The 15,403-nt window shown below is 41.3% G+C and overlaps 1 protein-coding gene across 6 annotated transcripts in view; it reads right to left on the bottom strand.

The window, feature by feature from the left end:
- VPS8 (VPS8 subunit of CORVET complex) overlaps positions 1–9,519 on the bottom strand; it is a 299,574-nt gene extending 290,055 nt beyond the window's left edge. For 2 of the 6 annotated variants that reach the window (XM_029215383.1, XM_029215388.1), the window contains exons 1-3: positions 9,417–9,518; positions 2,140–2,390; positions 1,276–1,344 (exon numbers count right to left, since the gene is read on the bottom strand). In XM_029215383.1, the coding sequence (XP_029071216.1) occupies positions 1,276–1,344; positions 2,140–2,292 (222 nt within the window). In that variant the 5' untranslated portion in view covers positions 2,293–2,390; positions 9,417–9,518. Of the gene's footprint in view, positions 1–1,275; positions 1,345–2,139; positions 2,391–6,164; positions 6,354–9,056; positions 9,263–9,416 lie in introns of those variants that run through there. The other 4 variants (XM_029215384.1, XM_029215387.1, XM_029215385.1 and 1 more) reach the window with 4 other exon arrangements.
- Between the last annotated feature and the right edge of the window lie 5,884 nt (positions 9,520–15,403).

Raw genomic sequence — 15,403 nt, forward strand, 5'->3', positions numbered from 1 at the left:
TCTGAAGTTAAAATACATTCAAAGAAACAGCGACATCAAGCTGATATTTTTAAAAAAAGAAATAAAAGAAAAATAAAAGATACAATTCACTGAGAAAGTAGTTTGCAAGTATAGATAAAGAAGTAATAAAGACCAGGGCCCAACCCACTCAGACGTATGGGGTCAGTGGGCATTTCTATTGAGGAAGCTTTGCATCATTATCTTTTAGAAAACACAACTATGTATCTGAAATAGATTTTTAAAAATCTTTCTGAGGGCTTCCCTCGTGGCGCAGTGGTTAAGAGTCCGCCTGCCGATGCAGGGGACACAGGTTCGTGCCATGGTCTGGGAAGATCCCACATGCCGCGGAGCGGCTGGGCCCGTGAGCCATGGCCACTGAGCCTGCGCGTCCGGAGCCTGTGCTCCGCAACGAGAGAGGCCACAACAGTGAGAGGCCCAGTGAGAGGCCCACGTACTGCAAAAAAAAAAAAAAAAAAAAATCTTTCTCAAATTAGAAGCTAAAGCCTCCAATGGGAGTCTTAAGCAAGTTTTTAAAGATCAAGAAGACTGAGCTGAAGAATTGTCAGCAGATGCAGGGTACAAAAAAACTGGCACACTTCACCAACATGTACTTCCACAGAGCTCCTTTATAAAGCCTTTATGATCTGCTAATTCAGAAAGGAACATCATTTCATAACTCTAAAAACCTTTTTAATAGAGATGGTATTCACAAGATAAACTACGGAGGCTTCGTTTTCTTTATACAGAACAGTGATGAAGTGCATTACAAGGCTGCAGATGCTCTTTTGTATCAGAGGACGAGCTATTTGAATATCACTGGTAGAGATAACATTATCAAAACATAACACAAATCTCAAAAGTGTCATGAATTTAGTATTTCAACTCACTTACTAAAACATTTCTTTAATCTACCAAGTATGAGGCATTGTACTGGGCACAGAGATGAACAAGACATAGCTTCTGCCCTTGAGAAGCTCACAACCTAGATCAGCATGTCCAACAGAACTTTTTGCAATAATGGAAATATTCTGTATCTATGCTGTTCACTACAGTAGCCACTAGCCACATGTGACAACTGAGCACTTGAAGTGTGCCCTGTATAACTGAGTAAATGAAGTTTTAATTTTTATTTAACTGTAATCAATTTAAATTTAAATTGTCACATGTGACTATTGGCTCCCATATTCGACAATGCAGGTCTAGAGACATACACCATAACCCAGAAGTATTCAAATCAATGCCATAAAATGGTAGCGATCATTAGGATATACTTACTTCATTTAGTATGCTTTCCAGTGTTGGAGGAGTATCAACTTGAGGAATATCAAACTCCTTATCGTCAATCTAAATAGAGAAAAGAAATTAATGCTCACATAATAATGCTTTCCCTCTTATAACTGTGAGGGCGTTTTAACTGATTAGAACCATTATCAATTAAGAGACAAACATACCACCAAACTCTTCACACAGACAGCCAACTCAATAATCTATGGTAGAAAGGGTCAGGTCAAAAGACTACAGACTATCCGCATATTCAGTGATCATCGAGGACAAATATGCACTGATGCCACCATCCTGACAGCCCTTTCCAGAAAGCTTCTGTTGAAGGGCTTTGGCATCTGCTTTCTTAAACAAAACAGCATTTCTTACGACAAGCCCTAATTTTCTAAGTTTAGACATAAGCCATAAGCAATACACAAAGGACTGACACTGCATTTCTTAGTATTTCATAAGTTATGGTGGTGGATGATTAGGTCAAACAACTTGTCATTAAATAGTCTCATGGCCACAAAAACCTATTAATATCAAACCAATGAGGAAAAAAAATCACTGCACAAGAATTCTAAACCTACCACTAGCTCTATGATATTGAGACATCATTCAACATAGCTGCACTTCAGTTTCTTCCCCCACAAAATGGAGTATCAGTGTTGTGAAGCTCAAATGAGAAGATGTATTAAAGTGTTTCATAAACTGTAATGAGCTATACAAATGAAGAGTAATATTATTGCATAAAACTGTATACAGATGCCTATTAATCTATGCAAAAAATGATATATTTAGAGTCTTTGGATCATAAAGTACACTCTAACCAACATTTTGGTTAAACCTCAAACCTGGCAAAAGCTGAATTTTTACCAGATCATTTTTGAACTCCAGTTCCTTGTCCAGATCTATGTAGGAGAATTTTGAAAGTGAAGCTTCCAGATTGAGAGACTTATTCAGTTCTTCATCAGTAGTCTTGGCACAGAGGCTCTGTTCCACATTTTCATGGTCTGGTTCATTGTCCATGTTTACTTTTAATAACTGTATTCGGTCAATCCAAGCAAGTTTTTGTTTGTTTTGTTCTGTTTTTTGGGCTTAGATCATGATGAACTGAATGACGATCTCTTTTCAAAAAAGAAAAAATATTTATCATTTAGATTTCCTCAACTGGACATTCCAAAGACTTACTGGGTCAGACTTCTGTGGAAACTGATTCTTCACTCAATCATCTGACTACAGGCAAACAGAAATCAATCCTAGGGTATGGGTTATGATATGCAGGGAGGGTTTCTATGGCAGCACAAAGGAGGAACATCTGACTCAGGAGTCTAGGAAGTGGTCCACCACCCGAAATCCTAAGTCTGGTGATAGTGACAGACTTGGGGCAAGCTCAGCCACTAGACCTGGTACCAACTAGATTTATGTACCTAAGAATAAGAGGGTAACTGGTGCCAAAAGCTGCAATTAACCCCTTCTTCACACTCCCAAACCTGAGCATATCTCCAGTTCTCCTTGAAGATAAGCATATAGTCCAGTTTTGTCACTGTCATCCATCCAGGGCCATAGACCTCTAAGGGAACTTAGTGCAGACACAGAGGGCGCAGAATGGATAGCTAGTCACTTAACAGGACACTAGCAAATCTAAAGGTTCAGATCTATTAGGGGAGACAACAATGATGCCAGGATAAAATAATTCCACAGGGCTTCCCTGGTGGCGCAGTGGTTGAGAGTCCGCCTGCCGATGCAGGGGACACAGGTTCGAGCCCTGGTCCAGGAAGATCCCACATGCCGCAGAGCAACTAAGCCCATGCGCCACAACTACTGAGCCTGTGCTCTACAGCCCACGAGCCACAACTACTGAGCCCACGCACCACAACTGCTGAAGCCCATGAGCTCTAGGGCCTGTGCTTCACAACAAGAGAAGACACCACAATGAGAAGCACATGCACCTCAATGAAGAGTAGCTCCTGCTCGCCACAACTAGAGAAAGCCCATGTGCAACGAAGGCCCAACACAGCCTAAAATAAATAAATTTATTTTAAAAAAAAAACATGCACTCATGATACAATCTGAGTGTGGGAAGAGTACCTGCTCACATTTGTATGCTGGTGAGTTTAAGGAACATTTAAAAATAATAATAATAAGTTAAAAAATAAAATAACATGCCCAAAACTCACTAACAATTTTATCTGGTTATGGTCATTTTTTTAGTACACTTAAAATGAATTTCACTTCCTTCAATATTTCTTTTTATCATATTTTAAAAAATGAATATCTACTATGCATAAGAAAGACATGCAGACTCATGAAGACTGATTTTTCAAGAGCTGAAACCAACTTTTCTAGCTAGTACATTTGGTACATTACCAAACAGACTAATTCCTTTCACATGTTGCAGAAGATAGACTCTAACGCTCTGTCCTACAAACACATGCTATCAACTACATTCCTAGAAGACATAACTGAGGGCACTCTGTAACTGGCAACATTTGAAAGCATCTTTCCAATCTCGGGTACTAAATGTACTTCTCCTTTTGCAATGAGCCAAAGGCAGGAGCAGTATTAGCGTTTACAAGCCCTTCTTCAAAGAAGACTGAATTGGCTCATGACAAATTACTTCTTAATAAAGTTCACTCTTTTGTACCACTTAGCAAAAATGAATTCAATTAGTCAAGGAATGTTTGCAAGCATGCACAAATTCACATTCAGTGTTTCCTGAGTACAGTTAAGTTTTATTCTTACACATTTTTTTAAATAGTGGAAAAGACCACATAACAAGAACAAAAACTTTAAATGATTCAATAACCTAAAATGTTTCATTCTTCACATTTGTGTCCCCAAAATAACTCAGAAAGGAAAACAATTTTTTCCTGGTTCTTTTTAAATCTTCTATCTGGAGTTAATAAAAGGTTCTCAGAACAGCTCAGCATCTGTGAACACCAATACCGCACTGAAGAAGTTTCAAGAAATCAAGCATTCTCTGAAAAAATAACATCATCCTGCCATGCTACCCTACTTCATTTCCAACCTTCACTTCACCGAGCTCCTGTTAGTGTGATGTGGCGGCAAACTGGAAAGAACATAAACCAAAGAGTCCATTAAAACCATATTTGAATCGGTGTTTACCAATTCCTATCTATGACCTTGGTCAGTTTGTCTACCCTTTCTGAGCCCCTCTATTTCTACATCTGTAAGATGAAATATTGTGGCCAATTGTGCTGTTTGCCCAGAGCATCACCTCTTGTTCTGGGAAAGCCTCCTTCAAACCATGTGGTTCTTGTAGAGGCTGCCAATCAAAAAGCCCCTGGTTAACAGAGGTTGCACAATATAGCCAGGGTCCTTCACCAGGATTCACTAAAATGGAACTGGTAAGGAAGAGCCATTTCCACTGTTCTTTAAACAATAAGGCTGAGCAATATTCCCCACCCTCCACCCCATCCTGTTCTGCAGAAAAGGAGGTCATTTATTCAACACGTATCAACTAAACATCTACTATGCATCTGTCACTGGAGATCTGCCTCTATCAACAGAATTTATACTCTAGGTACAAATTCTCTAGCAAGAATGAAAGCAATCTATAAACAGAAGCGGAGACGAGGAGGAACGAGTGTCCTGATATCACTCAGGCTCCAGGTTCCAGTCTTTTATGATGTTAGCTCCGGCCACAGCTTTCTGGCATTTTGGCTACATAAGCCAACACACTCTCCCAATTTTTCTTTTTTTCGGGTGGGGGTGGGGGGAGGTGGGGGTCACTTACAATAGAGAGTCCTGACTCTTAGGAATGCAACTACCTATTTTGCAGAGTTACTGTGAAGAATAAATGATATAATGACTGTAAAGCACTTAGAATAATGCCTGGACACAGTTTAGGTTTTCAAGAAATTTAAAATTTCCTCAAGATTTCCAAATTCTTCTAAAGTTAAAGACCCTGAAACAAGAATGTGTTAGAATGTGACCTATATTAGGCCAGGTAAATGAGGAACTCTTCCACCAGTTTTTTTAACCTTGGCAGACATTCCCAACTGTTCTCAAGTTCCAGGATCCTATTTATTCACTGACATTCTCTTCCTCCCAAAAGTGTTATATGAGACAGTTTTCAAATTACACTGAAATCAAATCAAGTTTGTTTTTTTTTAAATATACTATATCCCCCAAAAGATATCACAAAATCATGATATGAAAGCAATTTTACACATCAACTTTGTTTCTGGTCATCCCAATCCAAGTATTTCTCTTCTTCCATTTCTTTGTTTTGTTTTATCTTCTTGTGGTTTGTTTTGTGAAGAAAAATGTAATACAGAATTAACTTCTATTTGTTTTCTATTATCTTTCTCTGGTAAATGGACTCTTTTTTAACAGCTCCCCAATGCCTACAGGATAAAATTCCAAATTCTAAGCCATTCCAGGCAGAATAACAGCTCCTTTATGACTAAACTTATTATTTGTATTCAGAGTCCTTCAAGAATAACTTCAAGGACTTCCCTGGTGGCTCAGTGGTTGAGAATCCACCTGCCAATGCAAGGGACACACACAACTACTGAGCCTGCGCTCTAGAACCCGCGTGCCGCAACTACTGAAGCCTGTGCACCTAGAGCCCGTGCTCCGCAAGAGAAGCCACCGTGATGAGCAGCCCCCACTCGCGGCAACTAGAGAAAGCCCGCACGCAGCAACGAAGACACAGCACAGCCCAAAAAAAAGAATAGCTACCACTTTCCCTCCATGTCTGCTCACACTAATTCACCTTCCCTTTCCTTTTCCTTCCATTTATCTAAATTCCTTCTTTCCATCCTTCCTTCTGGGAACCTTCCTTCCCTAAACATCCTCTGAATCCAGAATGCATGTCTTCTTTAGAACAGCAGCTTGGCGCTTTCCTTATATTGGTTCATTAGTTAACTTACCATGTGACTACTTCTTTTCTCCCCAGCTGCACAACAGAAATGGGGCCAGGTGTTTTTGTATACTCCACATCACTGGGCTCACTGGCTTGCATAGCTAGGCAGACATTCAATAAATATCTGCTGATCAACACAAGAGCTGGAATATGAGAATAACACCTGTGTTGCAAATTAAATATACCTGTTTTTTGGGTTTTTTTGTTTTTGCGGTACGTGGGCCTCTCACTGTTGTGGCCTCTCCCGTTGCGGAGCACAGGCTCTGGATGCACAGGCTCAGCGGCCATGGCTCACGGGCCCAGCCGCTCCGCGGCATGTGGGATCTTCCCAGACTGAGGCACGAACCCGTGTCCCCTGCATCGGCAGGCGGACTCTCAACCACTGTGCCACCAGGGAAGCCCTAAATATACCAGTTTTATTACCTGTAATTGTTAAGCTTCAGATGATATTATTTGACTTATAGCATGCAGGAATCTATGCCATAATAAGCCAAGTTATAATTGAGCTCTACCTTTATGTAATGAGGCCTGTCAACTACAGATGATCATCTTCATCCTTCAGATAGCAGCTAAAACTCTGCTTCCTCAAAAAAGCTTCTTTTTGTCCTGCTCAACTAAACTAGGTTCCTGGTTAATAAGCACCTATAACATTGTTCTCCTTTTATCACACTTACCACATTGCAATAATTTTTCCATGTCTGAACCCCCATTCCCTTCCCTCAACTGGAATGTAGGTTCCAGGAAAATGAAGACCATATCTCCCTTTTTTCATCACTGTATTCCCAGTGCCTAATTACATAGTAGCTATTCACCCCACCAATCCATCCACCTAACCACCTCCCCCCGACCCTCCCTCCCTAGGTAAGCAGCCAAGCAACACTGCATCACTGGCTTCCAGAGCCTTAAACAGCAGTTCTGGTCATTCAAAATAAGATATGGTTAGTCATTCTGCCCACAAAAGCCTCCCACCTTGCAAGTTCCCCTCTTTGCATCTAAGTGAGTTTTTTTTTAATCCCTAACATTGATTTTTTTAAATGATCATTTCGCTCGTGTATGACATGACACAAACTCCAGAATTTCAAATATTTTGTCTTTTTTACATTAATTCAGCCTATAGGCCAAGATGAAAACAGTGAAAATGTATCATATGTTCATTCAGTTTATAGGAATTCAACCATTATCTACAGCAAATGGAAAGAGAAGAAAAGAAATGATTCACACAGAGCCAGGGACTCTGCATACCGCTCCACTCAATAACTACAAGCTTCAGAGTATGCATGGGGGGAGGGGGTGGGTATCCACTGGCTTTTTGGTCAGTCTCACTTCTCGCATGCCTCATACACGGCAATCCGTTTCACCTGTTCCAACATCGAGCAAAAACTGGCCGTGCTGGACTTCCTGGGAGATCAGTCTCCAACATGACTCCTTCCCCAGGTACTCAATCTTCAAGGTACTTTTTGAGGGTGATCAAGTTTCACCCTTACTCATCAACTTCAGAAACAGACCCATCTTTCCTTTGGAAGACCACTCCTCCTCCACTTCAACCATGTAATTTTGGTGGTGCTGCCAATCAAATACCCTCTCTGCTTGGCCAGAAGAATAAGCACATGACATTCTTGTATCCAATCTGGCCAACCAGTGTCCTTCCCTGAAACTTATAAATATTGGAGGTAGGAGATTTCTCTCTAGGGTGCTTAAGCTTGGATGACATAACACAAAGGCTGTTATACAGAATGAAGATAATTCACACATTAATTCAAAATTCACTTAAGAATAGAACAGTTTGTTCTTACAAATATATACAGATGACACCCGAAGCTGTAGGTTAAGAGAAGATGTTATCTAAACTCTGTGAAAACTATAAACAAAAGTTAAACATACTTAAGTTCAAAAGGCCTTACTTTTCATTCACATACATAACTGACATTTGGTGTCACAATGGTTGATATGTCTGTGAAAGGGTGGGAAAGAGTTGAAAAATCACCAAGAGGTCCCAATATTCTGGAAGACAAAAAACATCCATCTGCTGATGCTGGTCCAGGTACAAAGGAAATGTATAAAGGATAATCAACATGCTATTCCCTTGACCTCTGGAAAAAATTTCCTCACATATGTCTCTTTGACATACAAAGCCAATAGTTCAACCAGAATTTTTTCTCCCATTTATCGTTATTCTGCATTCTATGGAACACACCAGCTATTGACAGAGATTTCAATAGCTACTCTTCTTAAATTTAACCATGAGCAAACCCATATCTTACACAAACATATGTAGAGCCTCCATCCCCATTTATATTAGAGATACTTGAAACGCACACCTGATACTTAATTTATCTCCTAATCGCAGACATCTGGAGTAAAGTTGGCACCACAAGTTACCGACCACGTTTGGCTTGTTTGCTGTGGGTCGGGGAGTATGGTAGAGGACACAGCCTTCCTGACCATTCTAGTATCAATCTAACATTAGCAGGGTATGAAGGAGGCATGCCTGTTTGGAGAAGGCTCTCCAGCAGTTCCTGACCACCCGTAGCCATGAAACCTTTCTCACTGATACTACTTCATCCCACCTTTCCTCCTTTGAAACACACCCAAACATTTTAGGCAGCTCTGTTTCCATCTGCCCCACCACTCCTTCCCCAAGTACCACACTTGGAGAACTAACCAGGACACAGGAATGGCCTCGAACATCAGAGACCCACGTGTCCCCTGCTGCCCTCACTCTGGGGCACACGTTGCAAGCAGAGAGAAACTGGACCGAGCCTCACAGGGTGCGCACCAATCCTTAGATGGACACCCCATCTAAGCTTCTGCCTCACACTCGGGAAGCACACTTATCCCAGGCCTCGAGGGATGGAGGAGCATACACCTGCGCCCCAGACCCCAAAGGCGGGCTACACACCTGTTCCGCTGCGGGAGGGAAGTGATTACCGGCCTCCAAGGCTCACAATCTGGAGAAGCGGGTGCACCTGCACCTCAGCTTCACATTCTTTGGAACCAACAAGTGGAAACTGCCTAACCCAAGTTCCAGGCCAAACACAGGACACTCTCCTCCGCCCCAGAGTCAACCCCGCCCGGACGGTGGGCCCTGGTCCTGTTAGCCCATCAGGGGCCGCTCGGTCAGCCACTCCAAGGCCGCCCCGCTGTCGCGCGGGGGAAAGGGCCGAGGCTCAAGGACCCGGCACGCGTTCTCCTCCCGCCCCGGGTACAGCCCCCCACCACTGCCCCCACCCCGTTGGCCCGCTCTCCGAAGATTCGTTACCTGAGCTCTCAGCCTTTCCAGCCCAGGACCCCCAGCCCGCGCGACCCGACCCCTGCTCTAGCCCCACGCACGCGCAGTATCTACCCGGTGGCCATGCTTCCGCTTTCCTCTTCTCACCCGGGTCTCTCCTGGGCGGTCCGCCCCTCTACACCACGCCCCCATTTAAAGGGCCAGAGATACACTGTCTCAGCCCAGGGACTTCTGGCGTGATTAACATCGTTAGGAACCGGAGAGTGGAAACGTCAGAGGAGGAGAGTAGACCAATAAATAGTAGTCCGTTAGATGAGAAGAGAAACCCTCCTCTAGCCCAATGTCAGTGAATTTATCTAGCATTTAAGAAAGTGAACCTATCTTCAGCCAGCCCAGAAAGGGTAGTTGATTCCCAACCAGTAATTTTTAATTTTAATCTTTTTAAATACGAATATAGAATTACCAGCTTTTTATTTTGCCAAATAAAGACAATTAGCACACACACACTAGAAATCAACTATTATTTTCTAATTTACCGTCAACATTGCTCCATAAAAATACATCTTAACAGCAAAAGTATAGGAGAGATACGCTCTCAAATAAAGGAGAGATCTTTAAAATGGATAGAAATATGTTTATTTCTCTTATTCCTCCTCAAGAAAGATGAACACTTTCAGGACAGACTGGTTTTTAGAGGCACCACTGTAGATAACGTGGGCCCCAGGACACAGATCTTATGCCTACTGGGGCCTATGGTCAAGGAAATAGAAGGAGGAAGCACACCAGAAAATGTTCCTGGAAGGAGATAGAGAAAATATTCAGTTGGGGAGACATTTATTGAGCATCAATCCAGTTCACTATACTTCTGGGTCTTTGAAGGACCCAAAGGTGGGTAAGACACAGCCCTGCCCTCCAGGTACTCTAAGAACTCAGTGTACAGACAAAGCTACAGTGCAAGGCAGGCTGTTTTGAGTGCTATAAGAAAGGTATGAGATCATCATTTCAGGATCACACATGAGGGAAAATGGGGAACACTTCAGGGAGGATGTCTTATTAGGATGCTGAAGGATTTCAGTAGGCAGAGAGCAGGGAGAATTCCTAGCTGAGGGAACAGTGGGATTAAAGGCAGTACAAAGCAAGATTGGAGACAAGCTGCTGGCCTGATGTGGCTCTGACATGGGCAGTGGCTTTCAAATTTTTTGACCATCACTCACAGTAAGAAATACATTTCAGCTATGACCTAGTAACCTAGCGTGTGTGTGTGTGTGCGTGCATGTGTGTACACCCTGTGACATTGTCTTTAGTATGTGCAATGCAACTTGGTATTTTCTATTTTTTTTTTTTTGATGCTGGTTAAAAAATTGATTTCATGACACTAATACATAGCAACCCATAGCTTGAAAGCACTGGTGTAGAGTGTGTTAGAGGTACAAAAGGCTCGAACCAGATCCAGGAGGGCAATAATGCCAAGCTGGTGGGTCTGATCTTCTGGTAAGAGCCTTTGGAAGTTCTTAAGCAGAGGAGTGGCATAACTGTAGGTGTACTTTAGAACTCTGGAGACCTGTCTTTAGTTCTGAATATCACATTTTTAGAGGAAACTGATTAAACAGGAGCCTGTCTGGAGCAAGGTAAGCAGGCTGGTGAAATCGGAGACCCTGACAGAGAACAGCTGAAAGTGTTAGGCAGAGAGGAAATTGACAGAAGTGAGGGGAGCTGGGTTATGGAGGTGGGAGGTGGGGAAGGTTGCTAACTGACCTTCTTGAAACATCTCTGCAGCAGTTGTAAACTTACTCTGTGTAACTCTAGAAAGTAGACCTGGGACCTGTGGATAGATGTTGTAGGGAAGCAATTCCAACTCACAGTCAGGAGTGTTTTAGCATGGTCCAACTGACATGCTGTCCTTTATAAGACTGTTTACATTAATTAAAAAAATGAAACTGTTGTATACTTATTATTGAAAACTTGAAAGAATCAGAAATATAAAAAGTAAAGCATAAATTACCCACATTTCAGGAAAAAAAGCACTCATGGTTTTGACTTATTTTCGTTGGGTCTTTTACTTTGCATATTTATATTTTTTATATAATAGAACTATATAGAAAATATAGTACTGTACCCTGCTTTTTATTTTGTCCTCAATGTTATATCTTTTTGGGTTTTTTTTAATTTTATAGAAATACAGTTGATTTACAATGTTGTGTTAATTTCTGGTGTACAGCAAAGTGATTCAGTTATATATATATTCTTTTTCATACTCTTTTCCATTATGGTTTATCACAGGATATTGAATATAGTTCCCTGTGCTATACAGCAGGACCTTGTTGTTTATCCATTCTGTATATAGTAGTTTGAGTCTGCTAATCCCAAACTCCCAATCCTTCCCTTCCCCACGGCAACTACAAGTCTGTTCTCTATGTCTGTGAGTTTGTTTTTGTTTCATAGATATGTTCATTGGTGTCATATTTTAGATTATACATATAAGTGATATCATATGGTATTTGTCTTTCCCTTTCTGACTTACTTCACTTAGTATAATAGTCTCTAGGTCCATATGCGTTGCTGCAAATGGCATTATTTCTCAATGTTAGATCTTGAAAATTATATACTGTTATTCAAATTGTTCACAAATATTTGTAATGCCTACATAATTGTTGATAATATAGTTGATGTCATTATTTTTGGACATTAGGGGGGTTCCTATTTTTCACTGTTAACAGGAACAGGGCCATGAATATCTTTATACAGAAATCTTTGCCCACATTTCAAAATTATTCCCCTAGGATAAAAACCTGTAAGTGAAATTACTGATTCAAATGCTTTGAAAGCTCTTAAGTCTGTGAATACCTACTGCCAAATTTCTTTCCAGAAAATTCAGGCCAGTTTTCATTCTCACCAAAAGTGTTCAAGGGTGCCCATCACACATACCCACCAGCATTTATTTTATCCTTTTAAAAAGCTTTGCCAGTTTGATAGTGGAAGTGGCTCTAATTTTAATTTGTATTGGATTACTAGTGCGGTGGAATCTCTTTATGAATTTATCAACCCTTTATAGTTATTCTGTGACTGCAATTTCACCGCCTCTGTTTGGATTTGTGATTGGCAAATAGCACTAAGTGAATTGTTGCAGACGTATGAGAAAAAAAAACACAAAGGGACTTAAAAAACAAATGATGTGGTCACACCAAGTTATAGCCAAATTATATTGTGGTGTACCATACAAACAAAGGTTAGTGGGAGAACTGAGTCATCACAAAGTATGTGGTTAAACAGGTCTGTGCTATTGCAGTCAGTAAAATATTTATGTTGTGAGGGGCAATTTGGTTTCAGCAAAACACCATTCCTTATATTAAGTCAACATTGTAAATTTTAATTTCCCCATTTGGTAGTTCTGTTTGTATTTACTTTATAAATTTGTTTTGGATTTATAGATGCATAAAATTTATAAAAATGAATCTTTTCCTTAGTTTTGTGTTTACATATATACACATATACATATATGTGTATGCAACATCATAAAAAATAATTTAAGCCAACTCTAGAGATCCATGAGACTCTTTTTCCCTTACAAGGAACCTGAACATTATTTAAGTTTGAGAAACGTTGGTATTAGAGTTTTCTTAAAACTTCATTTGTCATTATGTAAATATAGGCATTGGGATTTTAAAAAAAGAAGAAAAAGGTAAAAGTGGTGTCAGCTTATATATTGGATTTTTCTACACTGAATATTGTTATGATTTGCTTGCCTTTGGAAAGAGCACCAAAAGCTATACTATGTTTAGGGTTCAGAGAGTATGTTTTGGCTTAAAATGTACCATTCGTCAAAGTTAACTTTGCACAGGTCATTAAGACCTAGACAGAAGAATTTTGGGCTTTATTAAACTTGTCTTTTTAAGTAAGACAAAGCAGTTGAGCAGTTAGCAATTAAAATGGAACCTCTGTGAAGTGGTCTTAAGAGAAATTAAACCCATGAGAAAAAGGCCCCACATGCAATGTAGGAGCCTTGGGGCGTGGGAATCAGTGAGGGCGGGCCGATGGCCAGGAGCTAGAAGGGCAGCACCACTGAAGGAATGCTGCAGAAGGATGATGTCCTGATACCCAACACAACTCTTCCAGCTTTCCCCAAGGCAGGAGGGATGGAGAGCATGGTCCAGACATTGCTATTACATTGTATCCAGAGTAAGCCACATTTATCCTGAAGGAAAAAATGTCTGGGGCCTGAGAATGAGAGAAAGAGACTAGGAGGTGAATAGTTGTGCCATTTCTTTCTTTGTTCACAGTCACAAAATAAATTGGCCTCTTTTCCTTTTTAAAAAAGGAACCTGATGTACAGGGTTCTTAGTGGGTCAGAGCACCCAAGACAGCTGGAGAGAAGTGAAATTGGTTATCTGTAAGTTACTCAAGCTGGTCCAGATGTCATTCTCAGGTTCCCTCTGCCTGGAATGCTCTTTCCCCAAGGTAACTACATGGCTCACACCCTCAGCTTCTTTGGGACTTTGTTCAAATGCCACTGTGTTAGTCAGGGCAACAAATGCAAAGCAGATGGGGGTGAAGTACTCTCCTCCATCCAGGACGCAGGGACCAAGGTTCTTCCCATCTGGTGACACTCTTTGTTGAACTCATGGCCCCTAAGTTCTCTGAGGCAGGAAGATGGAAAAGGCTTACTAGCTCTAAACCGCCTTGGCCTGAAAATATGTACCACTTCTGCTCTCAGTCCATTGGCCAACAGCAGCCACCTGGCCCTGCTTTACCACAATGGAAGCCAGGAAGTGTAGGGGAATACTCAGGATATCTGGGAAGCACATGTGACTCTCCCACAGACCACCCCTCTTTCCCCCAGGACTCACTCACCACCCTTTCAGACTTTATTGTCTTCCATAGTACTTACCATCCTCCAAAATGCTGTATATTTTACTTATTTATCTCTTAAGTTTCTGCCTTCCCCACTAGTACATAAGCACCATGAGAGTGGAGATTTTCATCTGTTTCATTTATGTTTTTATCCTTAACATCTAGAACAGTACTTGGCATATGGTAAGAGCTCCATAATTTTTTATTAAATAAATGAATGAATTCTGCAATAACAGTTTATATTTGTGTGTGGTGGGGTATCACATACACTGACCTGAGGATGCTTCCCAAGAAATAAAGAGCCCCCCCTTATGCATACACAAGCATGTATTGAGTGCCTACTATGTGCCAGGCACCATGCCTGGTGCCAGAAACACAGGTATGAGAAATACTCCCTGATCCCTAGCTAGGAAGAAACAATTAAAAATGCAATATTTATTAAGACCCATAATAGAAATAAATTATGAGAGCTCAAAAGGCCAAATTCTTCTGAGCTTTAGTGGGAATCAAATTTTACATCCAAGTATTACTAGAATGGCAATGAAAAAAGAATGAAGGTGGGGGACTGGTAGGGGACTCAGGAATCATAAATTGCTCCCCAAAGTCATCAAGGAAATAAGATCTATATCCTCTACCATTTTGTATTCTTGACAAAAGTTTCCCTTTCACTTTTCATTCACCCATTCATCCTAGTGCCTTCGCACATTCTCTTTCCCTGCAGCCTTAGAGTACAGAGCAGCCCATGTGCACTTGGTTGAGAGAAAGATCTCACTATTTAAAAATATCTTTCTGATAATTTCACGATTCCAGAAATGCCATCATTTGAAATCTACTTAGAGTATTTTGTCTTCCAGCCCCACCCCTGCCACTCCTCCTATACTCCTGCAAGCAAATAAGCACGCATTTATCAGTCTTTTGAAGGGAGAAGTGGCATCATGGGAGCCCTGCCGGAACTTAATAGCAAAAAGAGGGTGGAGAGGGAGGTCGGGGGTTGGGATCTGGCGTATAAAGGGGACACTAAGCAGTCACTGAAGACTTGGACTGGGTATCAGACAAGGGAAAGAGCAAGAAAAGAGCAGATGGGCTCCCCTGGTGGCGCAATGGTTGAGAGTCCGCCTGCCGACTCAGGGGACACGGGTTCGTGCCCCGGTCCGGGAAGATCCCACATG

This window comes from Monodon monoceros, unplaced genomic scaffold, assembly GCF_005190385.1.
Source record: "Monodon monoceros isolate NGI ecotype Baffin Bay Population unplaced genomic scaffold, NGI_Narwhal_1 Super_Scaffold_11, whole genome shotgun sequence".
Taxonomy (NCBI): domain Eukaryota; kingdom Metazoa; phylum Chordata; class Mammalia; order Artiodactyla; family Monodontidae; genus Monodon; species Monodon monoceros.